The sequence below is a fragment of the Colias philodice genome, chromosome 25, assembly GCF_061535455.1.
Source record: "Colias philodice isolate Cphi_HAF_F1 chromosome 25, ilColPhil1 Martin Lab GWU primary, whole genome shotgun sequence".
Classification (NCBI taxonomy): domain Eukaryota; kingdom Metazoa; phylum Arthropoda; class Insecta; order Lepidoptera; family Pieridae; genus Colias; species Colias philodice.
Genome location: NC_143110.1, coordinates 2,278,933 through 2,297,394, shown reverse-complemented (window position 1 = coordinate 2,297,394; position 18,462 = coordinate 2,278,933). Strand labels below are relative to the sequence as shown.

General features: G+C 32.2%; 2 protein-coding genes and 2 long non-coding RNA genes across 4 annotated transcripts; 2 read left to right on the top strand and 2 right to left on the bottom strand.

The window, feature by feature from the left end:
- Positions 1–572: 572 nt before the first annotated feature.
- LOC149477219 (ovochymase-like) lies at positions 573–8,159 on the top strand. Its single transcript, XM_089710629.1, has 7 exons — positions 573–982; positions 5,556–5,635; positions 5,752–5,803; positions 6,051–6,241; positions 6,570–6,724; positions 7,263–7,391; positions 7,873–8,159. The coding sequence occupies exons 1-7, from the start codon at positions 960–962 to the stop codon at positions 8,017–8,019; spliced, it is 777 nt and encodes a 258-aa protein (XP_089566755.1). The 5' UTR covers positions 573–959; the 3' UTR covers positions 8,020–8,159.
- Positions 2,612–5,213, top strand: LOC149477220 (uncharacterized). Its single transcript, XR_016317608.1, has 3 exons — positions 2,612–2,850; positions 3,264–3,400; positions 4,239–5,213. It is a non-coding gene; the product is annotated as an uncharacterized LOC149477220 (long non-coding RNA).
- Positions 8,160–8,185: 26 nt separating the features above from the next.
- LOC149477218 (facilitated trehalose transporter Tret1-like) lies at positions 8,186–14,591 on the bottom strand. Its single transcript, XM_089710602.1, has 9 exons — positions 14,445–14,591; positions 12,775–12,884; positions 12,335–12,454; positions 11,919–12,074; positions 11,431–11,598; positions 11,051–11,183; positions 9,811–10,040; positions 9,161–9,355; positions 8,186–8,841 (listed from the first exon to the last, which is right to left on the bottom strand). The coding sequence occupies exons 1-9, from the start codon at positions 14,506–14,508 to the stop codon at positions 8,575–8,577; spliced, it is 1,443 nt and encodes a 480-aa protein (XP_089566728.1). The 5' UTR covers positions 14,509–14,591; the 3' UTR covers positions 8,186–8,574.
- A 488-nt stretch (positions 14,592–15,079) lies between these two features.
- Positions 15,080–16,805, bottom strand: LOC149477217 (uncharacterized). Its single transcript, XR_016317613.1, has 3 exons — positions 16,234–16,805; positions 16,046–16,107; positions 15,080–15,970 (listed from the first exon to the last, which is right to left on the bottom strand). It is a non-coding gene; the product is annotated as an uncharacterized LOC149477217 (long non-coding RNA).
- Between the last annotated feature and the right edge of the window lie 1,657 nt (positions 16,806–18,462).

Genomic DNA, 18,462 nt, shown 5'->3' with positions numbered 1-18,462 from the left:
ACCAAATAAATGGATATTATTGATTCTTGTATTTTATTGCTTACCACTACATACTTTATAAGCATTTAAAGGAATTTACCTCATACTATTATATTATCCGACCATTGCACTAAAACATTTTCATAAAATTAATTTCCTGGATACTGGGGTTTCATTACTTTGATTACTTTGAAACAAAGTAGTTTTGTATAGAGAAGTTACCAAATTTCTCATATATACAATATAGGAAAATGATTTAAATATATTAAATCTTCTTTCGTTATAAATACACTAGCTTTCCACCCGCGGCATCGCCCGCGCAGTCAAAGAAAAACCCGCATAGTTCCTGTTCCCGTGGGATTTCCGGGATAAAACCTATCCTATGTCCTTTCTCGGGTATCAAAATATCTCTATACCAAATTTCATGCAAATTGGTTCAGTAGTTAAGGCGTGATTGAGTAACAGACAGACAGACAGAGTTACTTTCGCATTTATAATATTATTAAAGTAATGGATTTATATGTATAAGAAAGGAATGCAATATCTTTTCAATTTATGATTTCTAGACCTATTTATAATAGACCTAGTTGTCTAAGTAGTTGTCACGACACTTTTTGCTAGAGTTGTAAGCCCGCGTGCGGCGTGCGCGTGGTTCTTTATCTGTCTCTCTCTAACTTAACACTTCGTTCCATCCGGATGTCCCTTGACATCGCTCAAGTTTCTTTCTTTCTTTCTTTTCCCTTTTTTTGAATTGTTAATGTTTTTATTTAAGTACTGAGTCGTTTTTGAGTAGTGGTTTCTATATTTCTTTATGTAATTATGTTATTGTTCCATTACTTGGCTTTTTCCATTTCAATTCAAATTCATTTCTGTCTAATAAAGTTTTTAAATGTAATCACTTACAGATAGAGAAACCGAAAGAATATGACGTCATTAATGAAGGTGGGAACTGTGTGGATAAAGCATACTGTAAAGTGCAGATGAACAAAACAATAGAAAATAGGTTAGTTCTTCTTCAAAAATTTTTTTCTGGTTCGTACTTTCTAGTGGGCAAGTAACAGACACATAATATTGTCCAAAGCTTGAATGCCGATGTAAAAAATTTAACAATATGATAATTATTTAAAGCAATGGTAAGGAGGTAAATGTTTGTAGTGGACTTCATATTTGCAGTAGCACAAACGTTTGTGTTCGCATTTGCATGGACTTTTACTAATTTTGTAGTATCGATTATATTCTATGATATATAAAAAAGCTAGATACGTTACCCGCTCTCTATTTTGGCAAGAAAGAACTCAGCTAAGTGCCCGAATTTCACTTAGTCACGCACCATTCAGCGGCGTGGCTGGACGTTCTTTTTATATTTTAATCGGCAGTTGTTATTACGAAGTACATGAGTGAGACATGTATTATGTCTCGTGCGTGAGAGTGAAAGAGAGAACAACTGTATTGGTGATAATGCGTTAGTAAGTAGGTATGTATTAATTACGCTGTTTTTTAGTGCAATGATGTTGGCGTATGCCGCGTCTACTAGTATAATAGGTCATTGATTATATTAGCGTTTGTTTTCACGTTTGTATCCAACGTTCGTATCGGACTGTGTTATAGCTTTTGTAATGATGTTTGTATTGGCGTTTGCACTGGTGTCTGTATGCTTTGTTGTATTAGCAATTGTATTGATATTTATTCTATGCATGGGCGTGTGTTCTTGCGTTTTACTAGCCTTTGTATTTTGTATATTAATAACTAGCGGTCCGCCCCGGCTTCGCCCGTGGTACATGTTTACGTTTTCTCTACGTAAGAACCATCCTCGTACTTCAAGGAATAAAATAAAAAAAGAATTATCGAAATCGCTTCAGCCGTTCTCGAGTTATGCGCTTACCAACACATTTTGCTATTCATTTTTATATATAAGAAGACTAGCGGTCCGCCCCGGCTTCGCCCGTGGTACCTACATGTTTAAACTATCCTATCTCTCAAGTTGGATCAAACTGCACATGGTGTGCGAATTTTATTATAATCGGTTTAGTGGTTTAAGAGTCCATTGAGGACAAACATTGTGACACGAGATTTATATATTGCACGCCTCTTATGCGAAGCGTTGAGGTGGGTACTACTGTCACTTCGCGCAAAACATCTGATTTTTCAAACTTAAAATGTCTTTATGTATCATACATTGCACTTGTAAGATAATACATACACACACATATTAAGAAAAAACACTATTTTTAACGTTCATGATATTTTTGATGTCATTTTTGTTATTTAAGGCGAAATGAGACCCAAAACAGACGTTTCGAGCGCACGGAGAATTAATTTTTTTCTTCAAAAACTTTGAATTAGATTTTTTTTATTTATCGATTTATTTAATTGAAGAGTTTGTTTAGTGACGTTTGGGAACCGAAACACGATTGACAAAATTTGCCTCGATAGAAAACGTTGTGAAGTTGCCCAAAAATTAAACGGTGAATCAATTTCATTTGGACAATAGTAAAGTAATATCAATGAAACTTTATCCACATCCACTTCCATTCAATTCTTGAGGGACGTACGGGATTAGATTTTTCAATTAATACATCAGTAATTTAAAAAAAATATATTTATAAACTATGATCAAAAAATTGTGCGCAGGCCGGTCGCTTCCGCCGTTCCGCCTCCTGTTAGTCGACGCCAACGCGTCTTAGAGAGCAGTCCTGTACAACTTTTTCGCGCGGTGCCGTTGTCTACTCGCATACGTGATTTAGTGTTAGTGTTACTAAAGTTTTTCATAAACATGGTGAATTTTGGTGGCCAAAACATTGATGGTGAGAACATTAGGAATAAAATGTTGCGAAGGCAGATGAAGAAACTACAGTTATTGAATCTAAATAGGTAAGTTTAATGTTTATCATGCTTATTTATATTTATTATGTCTTTAGGTCGCTACAAGTCTAAAGATTTCAACTTCAAATATTTTGATTACTAGGTATATGTTTACAAGTCTAAATTGAGAAACGCATAAATGAAAATCTGATAGTTATTTTTATTTGAAATAAGTAATATTATTTTAGTCATATTTTGAGATTTCATTACCTATTTATGATTTTTGTATTAGTACATATATGTTTACAAAGTCTGAATTTAGCAACGCACAAATCAAGATTTTATAATTTTATGCACTCTGTCTTTATTTTTATTTATAATTTTATTATTGGTATAAATAGGTAATGTTTTAGTTGTTTTTTGAGATTTCATTTTCCAATAAATATACTAATGATTTGTGTATGTATGTTTATTTCTAATAGCGAAGCGCGACCACGAAAAATCCGACGTGCAGCTTGCAAGCCAGGACGCAATAAAGACACGTTGGTCTTTTAGACCAACCATGATTACCAGAAAGTGATATGGATCTTCAGACAGTTTCACATAGTACTTTTTTTGTGTAAGTTTATTCTTATGTCATTTATTTATAAGTCATAAGATTGAAGATAGTGGAATATTTCAGACTAGTGTAAGTTATCACTGACGGGTAGGTAATTACCAGTGAGATCAGAAACAATTTTTATTTCAACCCTATTGCGTATAAATTTTTTGTTTTTTTATTGTATTATAACTACTGTCTGAGGTCTTTCACTGCACCGGTAATTGTATTTTTTTTACTTATTAGATATCATGCTATTTTAGGCTTATTGCTGATCTACTTACAATTCTATACACATGTGAGCAATCCCAAGACAAGGATTAGATCTAGACAGGATTAGATAAAGGATATTTATTTATACATATATCAATTCGAATGAATGTATGTATGAATAATTTTTTTATTTGTTTTTATGAATACTATTTGCATATTATGCATAAGCATAATTACTTATAAATTTTATATAAAAAATATTTGAAAAATTTGTAGTTATGTAACTATGAAGTATGTAGGTAACTAAGCCGACAAACGACTTTTTTACGAGCTAGGACAATAGAGCGATAAACGAACAGACACAGCTGCGAAATTTTTTACTAATTTTTATAAAAGCACTTGTTATAATAATTGCGGTCAACCGTAAAATTTTGCAAACAAAAGAACGATTTTCTCAGAAAGTTTGCTATGTATGACGCCGACAATCGAGTTTATTACGGGCTAGGATAATAAAGCGACAAAGGAACGTACACAGCTGTGCAATTTTTTCTAGTTTTGATGACAGTATTTTTATAATAATCGTGGTATTATAAGAGGTATTATCAATTAATTTTTCTCCTATTATAACTTATTATGGTTGTTTCAGCACCTCAATGTACAAGGATAGCTCAAAGTAACGGGCAAGAGACATATTATTTATTTACGGAACAAGGAGAAGAAGTCGTATCAAGAAGATAAACATTGGAACAATAAAATGGTAACAAAACCAGCATTCGAAAATATCTGATGTATAATAAGTATAATAAGTATATCAAAATGTCGGATATATTTATTCAAAAATAATCAAAATTGTAAATAATATTTTTTTGTCTATTATTGTTTTTTTTTTCAATAAATATGATATAAAAACAAAAACCCGTTTTTTTTAATCTTTTAAAACCGATAATAATGTAAAAAAAACAAACGTAAATAGCATTATTCTTTTATGTATTTTTATTATCATACTTGCGGTCCGCCCCGGCTTCGCCCGTGGTACATATTTACATTTTCTCTACATAAAAACCATCCTCGTACTTCAAGGAATATATTAAAAAAAGAATTATCGAAATCGGTTCAGCCGTTCTCGAGTTATGCGCTTACCAACACATTTTGCGATTCATTTTTATATATATAAGAGATTGTACGTAAAGTCCCCATGTCGAAAAACTATAAAATTTGTTTACAAAGATTTGAAAATAAGCTAGTAACGTAGGTAGCGACAATTCTAACAATAACAAATATGTAATTACATCATAAAATAATTTAGTCACAAGCTCAGTTTTTGTAATCAGATTTGTACCAATTAAAAATCGACCTTCGTGCAAAGGAACAAAGGTCGATTTTTCTAGTTCGATGGGCCCGGCAACGAAAAGACGTTGCCGGATCGCTTTACTCAGCTTTAACCGCGCGAATATAAGAATATAAGTAAAGTTCATTGAACCTCCGTTAGTTCCGTATGTTTCCGTCATCTATTCAGTTGTGTGGCGTGGCGAGGGGATTTTTGTGAAGCGTCCCGCGCGCTCTTATGCTCCACCCAGGGGGCGTAGCCCAAAAGGTGCACAAGCATGATTGTATTTCGTCTTAAACTAGTTAAAAAACAGTTTAAAAAAGTTCTGTCTTGGACGTCCGTGTGTCTGTATGTGCGGATCCTTTTTCTTGTTAACACGATAGCGACCGAAATACTTTACTAATCGAGTCTTTTTTTTTCTCTTACGCTTGAGTATGCTCAGGAATAGAACCCTTTCATTTTTCAGGGTCTGATTCGATGTGGTTTAATTGTTATTAAATAAACAAAAATAATAATTAATAAATATTTATTAAAAAAAAATTATGAGGCGTGCACTTTTGGATTTTCCAAATTATATTAAGATAATATGGTGATACAAAATAACATATTTTATTAACCTTTCCTTTATTGTTTTAGCGTGAGTTGTGGAATGTATCAAGAATGTGGGCCAAGTAATAAAGTTATTACTCCACTATCAAATACAACTAATATTCAAGGTACATTTGAACGATATAATTACTTGATTCTAACAATTCTCTACTAGAAACTTTAATAAGATTTAACTAGATCAAAAAAATCTAAATCAATTTTTTATCTTTTCATACGATTTCAGAATGTTTGTCGCTACGTCAAAAGGAATGTCCATGGTGTGTTTCATTATTTAAGTAAGTAGCTTATAATAATTTTTTTATATTAAAAATATACCTAAAATCTATTGTCATTTTGATATAGTTCGATTCAAACTTAATGGCGGTTCGGAAGTTAGGTGCAAGTGCGAGTGCGGGTGCACACAACGTGCGGGTCCCTTATCGTCCCTCTAATACCTAAAATTGTTTTCTGCGCATCGGATCGTACGATGTTTCAAGCCACCATTAAGTTTGAATCGTACTATACTATCAAAAATGCTTTCAGGAAAGATAAGTCGAAGAAAGAGAAATTGTTCTGCGCAGGAGTTCTCCTAGGGACCAACATTGTTTTAACCACTGCAACTTGTTATAAGGAATCACAGCATAAACGTGTGTTTGCAAGACTGCCAGCGTCTGCGAAACCGCAGAAAAAATATAATGCTCAGTTTAGGAAAATTAACAATGACTATAATCCGGGTTAGTACTTAGTACCTATAATCCTGTTATGTCTTTGAGCATGGTATTTTTCAATGTGTTTTACGAACGCTAAAATATCATCTAAATATGAAATGATCCACATGACAACTATACCTAGACATTGTGGTATCCAGACGGACAGTCTAAAAATTTTACAAAACTATTTGATATAGTTACTTAGGTCAAATTGGTTAAAATTTAATCTATAACTAATTTTCGTTATTAAGAGCCAGTTTCACGACTTTAACGTATTAGTTCATCTTTCAATTGTAATTTTAACTAACAGATAAGTTTATACAAAATATAACAAGTTATGAATCTTTTCCAGAAACACATGAACATGACTTAGCGCTGTTTATTCTTCAAGATGAAGTTAAATGGGCAAATAACAAGAGCAATGGAGCCTGTATTGATTTCAATATGTCTATGAATGAAGCTCGATGTACCTCGTTTGGCTTTGTAGATGATCGTCACACATTTCTGGTAATTGATTATATGAAATCTGTATTCGTGGCAATTAGGCAAAGAGAAAATTATAGATGCAAAAACTGTTTTGTTCAAAAAGGTTAACTAATGTATATGATTTATGCAATGATATTTTTTGCTGCATCTTATTTGTAATTATTATTCATCGTTCAAAGATTGCATTCTAATTTTTCTGACATGAAACTCACCACACTTTATAACTATGTTCTGTCAAATTATTGATTAACTTTTTTGATCACAACTTTCAACAACTGCATCAGGAAGTTATTTCTTGTTCTCTGGTTATCCTATTTATCTATCTACTAGCGGTCCGCCCCGGCTTCGCCCGTGGTACATATTTCGCAATAAAAGATAGCCTATATTCTTTCTTATAGATATTCTTTCTTAGGGTCTAAAGATTGTCTGTGCCAAATTTCATAAAAATCGGTCCAGTAGTTTATGCGTGAAAACCATACATACCTACATACAAACCTTTCCTCTTTATAATATTAGTATAGATAACAATAATTATTTAAATAAAATTTTAATATTTCAGACTGATCTTGACGTTTCCAACCAATATTGCCACTTTGGAACTGTACCCCCTACATCATATTGTGGAAATCCGATGATGGACGCAGCTTGTATTGTGACTAAAGGAGCACCAGTTATCTGTCAATCTCGAGTAAGTTAACAAAATCTTAAGCATTATATGAACCTATTATGAATGCGTGAAAAATAAAAAAAGAGTGTGTGTGCCGAGCACACGAGGCAAAAGTGAAACTTCTTCGGCAAGATTCAAAGATACCAAAATTGTCGCCTTACTCCATGACGTGACTGTATTGCCATGACGTGACCTTTAAATTTTACTCTCAGCCTAAAGAAGTTTCACTTCAAAACCTTAGTGACTAAAGGAGTCTGTTTTATGCCAATCCCGAGTAAGATAAGACTTGTGTTTGAAAAACAAATTGGAATTATTGCTCTTAAAGAATAGACTTAATGTTGAAGCGAAGACGCAATAATAACAAAATATGAGTATCTCTCGATGATGTATTTTATAGAAGCGTCTAGTAGCTACATATTCAATCTTTGTTTCAGATTAAAAGAATTTGGATTAAATTTTATTGAAATAATTGAATTAAAGAGAGACAACTTTTGTTTTTCAGAAAACAAATCAATGGGTTGTTACTGGTATAGCAATACGGCCATGTCTCTGGATCCCAGAAATTGGTTCTTTGTCCTCCTCGTCATCCTGGCTTCAAGAGGAACTTCAAAATCTTGGTCTCAATGAATCTCATTATAATATTCAATGATACCTTCAATATTAGTTTAATTACTTCTCCTATTTCAACGGTTATAAGATCACAATGAATCTGACTAGTCGAATTGAATTGTGTTAACTACAAAATGTGTACCAAAGATATGTGCATTTAAATAAAAGAGTTTTTCGGAACTTAAATTCATTTTATTTCTATAAATAGTATTTACAATGATTGCTACAACACTTAATAATAATATCATGTTTTCATTTATTCCAAGATTCTTTGTTCTTTTTCAATCACACTGAATACATAATATAAATTAATAATATCCTCTCTTCTTCATTCATATACACAATTATATTAAGTATTTTGAGTTATCAAATTGCAACTCAATGTGAGGTCAAATTCAATTTACACATATTATATACAAACCGAGGCATTTTTTTCACCTGCTCATAAATTCATTCAACGATAAACCATAATCAATACAAAGGAGATAGAGATACAAAATAAACTTTCTTCTCTCCGATTCCGATCATCTTTCCACAATCATCTTAAATCTGTCCGAATCACAGAGCCACGTTATTCTAAGCATTAATCGTCTCTTCATGGTTCTGCCGCCACATATTTCTCTGCGACAACTATTCTATCCTTTTTCTTGATCAAGTCTCCATAAATATCTTCGAGCGTTCTTCCCCTGGTCTCTGGGATGACGAAGATGACGTAAGCGCCAATGAAGAAGCAGACAACGGCAAAGAAGTAGAACGCTACGTAGATACCGATTTGTGTAGCGAGCGGCTTGAAGAATAGAAGCTGTATGAAGTCGGAGAATGATGCTATGGACATGGCTATGGCCATGACTGTTCCCCGGTACTGTAAAGATAGTTTTGATAGGTTATAAAACTGTTGAACTGTAGCTATTAAATGAAGAACGTTAAAATGTTGCACTTTACATAAAGAGTTGACGATGCTACGATTATAAAATTAGTTTTGTTTATAAACGAATTAACATGCATTGTATATCTCTCATCATTTTTTTCATTTCAATAAAGGTGAACATATTATCACCATTTATTATTAGACAATAATACCATACCATATACCATATTATTAGACAATAATGTAATTTAACATAGATAAAGAATTGAAGCAGACTACAAATCTTTTTGCTAAATAACAATCAAATTTTTACCTTGAACGAGAATATTTCACCAGCCACCACCATGGCAACAGGCTGAAGACCAGCTGAATCACAGAAGATGCACATACAAAGCGTCAGCAAAGGAACCCAGGACGTCGCGTACACACCCAGTTCCTTCAACAGGAACCATGTTGCCAGCGAACCCATACTTATTCCAGAGAGCAGGGATGTGAAGAACATGAGGGACTGGAAAAAAATAACCTTCATTAGTTTATTTCTGTAACATTATGGCAAATGTATCAAAGCAATGTCAAACTTATCAAGTGCTATATAAACAGAAATACTATAAATTATAAGACAGACAAACTTTTCAGAGATAAATTTTATCAATGGAAAACATTTATGGTGAAATAAGATTGGAATTACCTTAATCATCACAGCTATATGCCATTTTGTTTTAGGTAAATATCTCTTATTTCAGATGCTACAAAATGTTTGAAAAAATATTCAAATACGACATGTTATGAAAATTTATATTAAATCATTGGTTGTTAAAATATCTCCCAAACGTTCTTATCGTTAATAAATCGAGACGGGATCCAAACTCGCGTCTTCAGTTTAGTAACATGATATTTTTTCTATTCTTTAAAAATATATTATGCCGTAAAACTAAAATATAAAATTCAAACATATTTTCTTACCTTCCTTCCAGTTTTCTCCACAACACTACTCGCTACCACAGACCCTAAAACTTGCACAGCACCCAACAGAATTGCTTGTTGATTCGGTGACAGGATTAACCCTGAACCTTCGGACGCTACTGTGAAGATTTCTCCAGCAAAGTTCAGAACTGGAACAGCTCCACACGCCTCTCTTGCCAATACAGCTATGAGTGCAATGCAAAATGCTCTGAAGAGGATTTTGTTGTTGTCTAAAAAATAGAATTAAACTAATAAGAAATGCTATGGCAAGTTATGATAAGAAAAGGTATTGGCGTCTGTTACATAGTATTTAATGAATCTTCTTTAATTCTAATAGATGGAGATCAATTTATGTGCTTATTTAATGAAAATTAAAGAAGAGTTAGAAGTGACAATAAAAAAGAGCGTGTGTCGAGTACAAGTATCAGAAACTTCTTTGGCAAGATTGAAAGATACCAAAATCGTCGCCTTAGTCCATTACGTGACGTTATTGCCATGGCTTGACCTTGAAATTTTATTCGCTCAACGCACTGAAAGAAGTTTCACTTCAAAAGTTACTATGGTAAAGAACTTAATGTAAGTTAACCACGAGAGAACCTTGGGCACAATACTAGTTACAATATAATGCTTCTGTAACATTACTATTCGACCATGAACATGAAATACCTGAACTTGATATAACATTCACAAATCCAATGTTTGTAAAAGAAATACATTTATTTACATTAAGATTTTTAGGAAAGCCACGGATTGTTTACAATTCTTTTATTACAGCCATACAAAGTACAAAAGATAATGTGCTATTAATATTAAATTGTGTTTGTTTAAACGGAGAATATAAAATTTGTTTCACACAGTTGATCTTTAAGGAAATAGAACCATATAGAACGCTGTAATGGTTATCAAGGAATGTGATTATTTGCGTAACGTTATTACATTCATTTGTTATTGGAAACTTCGGGATTTAGTTACATGCATAATTTCCTCTTTTTTATTGATTTATGCTTCAGAATCATATGCATCATTAACACAGAAGAAAATGTCTATGTCTTCATCTATACTTATGATTTATTATTTTGAAATTCTTATAGCATTTAACTCATTTTGTAAGAAGTAAGTGTATTCAGCTGTATACATCATTGCTCTTTAAATTCCAAATCTAGGCTCATATATAGTTTACCAATAAACACTTTTTGGTAATTAACTATATCTGTTACAAAAACTATAATATCATACTTACATATACTTTTAAGCAGGAATTTATTCGCTTCAGCATCATTTTCTTGCTCATTTCTTATGTGTTCCAACTCTTTAATTACGTCTACGTCATTTTCAGATTTACAACGCAGCCATGCCAATGCATTTAGTGCTTGCTAAACAAAAATGTGTTTTATTATTATCGTAATTATTAGTATCAATTTCATAAATCTTACATCATGAGTCATGACACTAAGATGTTAACAAGTTACGTTAGTTTCTTCTTAAATTATCTTTATTGGCATTGTTATTATATTAATGATACTGTTAACTATTCAGTTTAGTATTCCATCCATGTATAGATCTATTATTAAATTATTCCAATCAAAACTTAACTTAACCAATAAAAAATTAAGCATTTACCTCGTCTTTCCCCCTCTTCATAAGGTACGACGGAGTTTCTGGCATTGTTATGAAAATCAACATATGTATGAACGGTATTGACAGACAAATCCAGAGAATTGTGTTGTAGTCGAGTATATCTCCGATTACGTAAAGGAATAAGTTCCCCACCGTGTGGAAAACTCCAATCTAAAACAAGTATAATGTTACACATAGTAATTTGTTTTCTTATATCGTGTGATCATTTAATAACCTTTTTAACAGATATAGTATAACCACAGACTAACAATAATATACTACGTATACAAGTATAACTATCTTTCCGCCAAAAATCCCCTTTAAATGAGAAATGTGTTACCGTGGCTTAGCCTATTTCACTCTCTAGCCTCTGACTGTCTTTAGCTACAAAAATCAATCAATAAAATCACTCTTTTGCAACCCGAATGAAAACCAAATAAACTTTCACTATAATATAAGGAAGAATACTTCTTGGGTTAACACACACTCACCAAGCAACCCAAACTGCCTCTAATAGAGTCATCGCTGATCTCCTTAATGTATATGGGGCAGACCACATACACACCAGACATGGTCACACCGACCAATGCTCTTGCGGTTATAAGAGCCCATGTTTCTACAGAGCAGAGGAGTAGTGTCCAGGAAGCCTAAGAAATGAGTTTAATATTTATTTAAAATATACATAAAGATGAGGAAGGAACATTGTGTGAGTTGAGCTGGATGCTATAACAATAAATTTTAATTTTCGATACAGAATGAAATAATTTTAATGTTACTTACGTTATTTTTCGTAAAAAACGTATAAAAGACTTACTAAAGCAACGATAATAATGGGACACGAAATTGAAATAAATATAAAACAAGTCCTTGTAATAGTTAAAATTAAACGTTAATTAGCAATACTTACAAGAGCAGACAGAGATATAATAAACAGTGTATTCTTCCGTCCTATATTATCTGCAATTATAGCTAGTATCCAGGAACCGGGCAGACATACTAAATAGGCAATTGATGCCATGCAAGAGAGCTAAAAGGTGAAATAAAACATATTTATAAAATGACGTAGTGATTGGTGTAGTTAATGAGATAGTAAGTTTGAATAATGTGGTTTGTATTTAAACATAGTAGAGACGATAAATATAGGAAATCTTTATTGAGGCCTTTAAAGATTTAAAAGCTGAAACGCACAGTATTTCAGAAAAATTGTTTCAAGAGCTTTAACGTATTTCATTTAGTACACATTATGTATAGTTTATTTGTATCTCTTTAGGTATTAGAAGAAGTTACTAGAAATTCTATTTCATCTGTTAAAAAAAATATTCGTTATTTGAAACATAGAAGCTTTACCTCAATATCAGTCAAAGGAACAGCCCTTGGTGATTCTTCGGATTGCAAGAGAAGAGACATTGGTGACATCCATCCAATGGACGCTCCATAAGAGAATACCGGTATATTTACTGAAAAAAAAAAAAAAAAACAAATTGAATAAATAGTAAGTTTTAATTTGTCCTTTGCCTGAAGGTTGCCTGGCAGAGGTGGCTTTGAGCCATAAGGCCGCCATTTGTACAATATATAATAATTTGTAAATAAATAAATAAGCAGTGGTGGCTCAGTGTTTCGTATGATTTTAGTCAAGAAAGGATTAGACGTAGAATTGAAATTGATTTGTTAAATCTTTAATTTATTCACACCATCAAACATTTATTTATTCGAGTTGCTTGGAAGAAATCGCTCACGAGCGATAAAGCCGCTCTTTGTACATCTCTATCTATAGTAGATTGATAATGAGTACGTCTGATGATGATGATGATGATGATGATGTATTTGTTCCTAATGCTGTTTATAATATGCCATTGCAAAATAAAGCATCGCAACCAATCCTTAATATTATTATAATATTTATGAATTAGCATAAATATTAGAAAGAGCGCTATAAATTAATTTTATATTGAAAAAAATTCTATAATAGTTGAGTTATTTTTAATTTGTTGGTATGTTATATTCCGTGGTCTTGCTTTGCCGTTATTTGGCCTTCTTGGATCTCTAAAATAAAATAATCCTCTATGCTTTTACATACTACTAGCAAACCGGGCGAACTCCGTTTCGCCACCAGAGACACCTTTTCTTTGCTATAAACCTCACGGAGCCCGAGACCTTTCCAACGAATGCAAAACCGTGGAAATCGGTTCGTGCGTTCTGGAGTTATAGTGTCAGGAAGGAAAACCCGACTTATTTTTATATAGTAGATATCCAAGACTATTACATACTATATCCAAGACTATATCGCATGGAAATGACATGTTCTACCCACACATAGTTAATATAGGGGATGAAAGTTATATTATAATGATAGATTATTTTAACCACGAGCTGCGGGTGAACCTTGTATTCAATGTGTTACAGAATTGCGGATAAAAATACGCGCGGAAAATATCCGCAGTGCGGACACGGCCTAAGAGTATAATATTCTTCTCTTCATATTAAGGTTGCGTGCATCAGAAATGGGGAAAAAAGATAGAAACAATATTCGAAACGAGTTTTATCGATGCATGTTTTATGCGTTTTCGAAGTAGGTACTTTAACGTTTAAACTTTAAACCAGTTAATGTTTGTGCATTATTATTGTTTAAATATTAATATACAAAGTCACAATGAATTCAAAACAAATAGGTTGATTACTAAATATGAATAAAAATATTTAGGTAAGAATCGTTAGTAATTTATTGCATCAGCGTAATTTTCACAAATATAAAAAAGTCGAAATAAGACAGATTTAAAAGCATCTGCAATTTTATTAAATCAATATATTATCACACTGTCGTACATTAATTGTAAATCATATAATGGACAAATAAATTTATTTCATTTCATTTATTTCATTTTATTTCATTTCATTTATTTCATTTCATTTCATTTATTACTATAGTTTCTGTCCACATAAAAATATAAGTAGGTATGCAAATACACCAAAAACATACATACATAAAAACTAATTTAATATAATAAAAACACACTCACTCAAAAGGGCACATATCACTTGCGTAGCCTTACTGCCTTCAGAAAAAGAAATCAAACTTTTCATTGTCACCACAATTACTATATTTAATTCTTATGAGATATATAATATTATATTAACACAAAAATTAACAACACGTCTTCAACAAGCATAGTTCACGAATGCTTCTGAACCTGTATTTGAATTTATTATAATGAAGACAATGAAGACGATTCAGATAATTTGTATGTCAATAAATCTCGTGGAGTAAATAATATTATGTAACCTTAAGACGATACACAAAAAAAAATCCACTGCTTGGCGGGCGGAGTCTAGTAGCTCGCTATCGCGAACGCGGGTGTACGCGAAGTCATTCTTGCAAACTCGCCGCGCTGCCGCTGGCCGACTCGGGACAAACATGTATGGAGTCGTCATACAGTTATAATATTGTTATACATTTATTTAATTGTTGATTTATTGGTTTTATTTTCTTGCTTATAAACAAATAATCTTCTTTTTAACAACTTCTTAGACATTATTAATAATTATTATTATTTCGTAATGTTTACTTTATTACAAAATAATACAGGTTATAATAGGTGCGGTCGGAATGATATTTTTTTAAATAAAAAAATTGTTTTAAAAAAAACAAAATATATTGACGCATGTATTTATTTTTTGCACTCTATTATAATTGTAATTATTCATTACAAATAATCAAAATAAAATAGCCAGAACAAAGTTAGGCCCTGGTAGGGTAGGTAGGCAGGTACAGCAATGTGAGACGAACACTGGCTTATTTATACCAATAATAATCTACACTAATATTATAAAGAGGAAAACTTTGTTTGTTTGTTTGTTTGTTTGATTGTAATGAATAGGCTCATAAACTACTGGACCGATTTTAAAAATTCTTTCACCATTCGAAAGCTACATTATCCACGAGTAACAAAGGCTAGGTTTTATCCCGGAAATCCCACGGGAACGGGAACTATGCGGGTTTTTCTTTGAAAACGCGGGCGAAGCCGCAGGCGGAAAGCTAGTGTATTATAAACATTAAATTAAGTTTACAACAAAAATACATAATATTAGCTAATGTGAAAACGAATCAACCAATCATCCCACAACAATGAAATGTGCACACAAATATTCATCCAAATCGGTTCATGTGATTAGGAGGAGTGACTGCAGCGCCATCTTCCGGGCCCAATTGTGTTTCCAGATCACCCAGGAACTCAATTTAATATACTTACACAAAATTTTTCGAAATGAAAACTCACATTACTATGTAAATATGAATATAAACCTGTTTTAGTACTAAGCAATTTCCCGCACAGGTGTAGTAAGTATAAATGAAATAAATATCAACATCAAATTCTTTATACAACATACTTATCTACCACCTACTAAGAAATGTAATTCTTGAAACTTTTTCGTATTTTTTTTAAATATAATACTACTCCAATGAGCTCCTGTTCCATATTACATCCACCATACTTCCACTAAGTTCACCATGATTTTTTATTTCTTTGCACTTTGTTGCTTTTTGCTAAAAATGGAATCATGCGATAAAAAAAAGTAGAGCGTTGATAACATACATTTTTGACTGAATAAAGGTACTTACGAAGGAGTGGGTTCACATTGTGAACAATCAGTGGGTTTATTTTCCTTCTGGATTCCGGATTTCTGAAAAGATTATCTATGCTATAAATGAAAAAATCTTACACATTCGTTATGTACTTAAAACAGGGGTACATATCAAACATCGTCTATAATACAATTATCATCAAATTTAAAATAAAACCAACTTACTTCATTAATTTGTTCCAATTGTAAGCATTCTTTTTCCTCCAACCTTTATGTTTCTTCTTCTTATTTTCTTTATTGTCCCCATTTGTCTCATTTTGTCTTATCGTGTTGTCACCCTTTGTTACGATTGCGCGAGCGACACAAGTTCCCCGTGTGACGGCCGTAGCGGGAATGACTCGTGCAGCGATCGGGGTAGGAAGGTACAGGGCGGCTCTCGCTATATTGGCTGGTCGCGCGCTAATTTCAAGTATTTCTTGTTTATTTCAAAACCATCGCATATTTCAAAATTCTAAATCGGTAGACGTATAGGTTGTATATTTTATAGTTAATATCCAAAAAGTCGTAACTTTACGTTTGTTATTTTGAAGATGCCAGAGATTAAAAAAAAATAACAATGACAACTTTGTATTTTTTTTCTATCGAGAAAATATCATGGAATCATGTTTCTAAAACGGTAGACGTATTGTGTTACTATTGAACTTTCTTGTCAAGAATTTTCATCACGACAACTTTAATAATATAAAAATTACGAAGGTTTAAAAAGGGCCGTAAATGTTAGAAAAATTAATTCATCACCTTAATGGTATTTGCTTTGAATGCTCTATGGGTTTTGGGAAAAAACACAAAAGCGTTGCAAAAAATATTTATGCTAAAAAATTATTCAAACCATGGACCCAATAAATATCTAGTTCAAACTAATAAATTGCATTTAATTTTATAGGATTGGTATCTAGGTTATGTATATGGTTTTATAGGATAGGATTGGTATGTAAATGAGATCACGCCTAGAAAATCTATTATTTGCATCTATATCCGAAATACATTTCATTAAGATATGAATAATTTGACACATTTTTATTTTATGACAGTTTATTGTAGTACAATAGTACAATACTTGTACAAATACAATACATAAAAAAATTGTACATACATAAAATAACGTATGACAAGTGTAAAACAGGTGGGTTTATTGATAGCAATCTCAAACAATTGATTATTATTTATTGATAGAACATAATAATTATTCAGTAGTCTCACTAACTATTATAACTTTATAAGTAACCCGCGGTTTTACCCCCTTTGCTCCGCTCCTAGTGTAAGCAAGATGGTATAATTATAGCCGCCTTCCTCCATAAATGGGCCATCTAACGATGAAATGACTTTTCTAATCGGACCCTTGGTTCCTGAGATGAGCGCGTTCAAGAAAACAATTTTTTTAGATTTATAAAATTACAAGTAATATATTATTGCTCCTGTTGGCCGTAGCGTGATGATATATTATAGCCTATAACCTTCCTCGATAAATGGGCTATCTAACACCGAAAGAATTTTTCTAATCGGTCCAGTAGTTCCCGAGATTAGCGCGTTCAAACAAACAAACTCTTCAGCTTTATAATATTAGTATAGATGATTAATCTTATATATAAAAATGAATCGCAAAATGTGTTGGTAAGCGCATAACTCGAGAACAGCTGAACCGATTTCGATAATTCTTTTTTTATTATATTCCTTGAAGTACGAGGATGGTTTTTATGTAGAGAAAACGTAAATATGTACCACGGGCGAAGCCGGGGCGGACCGCTAGTATTATTATGTATTTAGGATTACTTTTGCTTCGATTCTAAACCCGTTCTGAAGGCTATAATATTATGTCAAATTCCTACATATTAGGTATGTGATGATGAGTTATTTATAAATTTTTCATAAATAAAATATTAAGTAGTGACTGATTTACATATTACGGTAAGGTTTGATAACAGGCAAACGTATAGAAACCGTCCGAGGTTTCACCCGCGTTTTCAAAGAAAAACCCGCATAGTTCCCGTTCCTGTAGGATAACGGGTCTTGTTTAGCTCCACTTTAAACTCAAACTCAAACATTTAATTATTTAATTAGACTTCTTCGACAAGCACTTTTGAATCGTCATTACATATTTGTAACATTTAACCACCGAGTTTAGTTCTATACTAAAATGCGTGTAAAATGCTATTGTACCTATTGTAACTCTAGTATCTATTTAATAAAAAATATATATAATTTACAATTAATGTCAATCTGACACGGTCATGCATTCTATCAACAAGAGAACAACAATAATTAATATTCTATGTCATTATTCTGAAATATTTTTTAAATGGAAGATCATAAAAAACATTATTAAAAACAGTGAAAATTTTGCTAGTTAATATTATCTACATGTTTTGGATATTTTTATTTCTATACATCGTTATC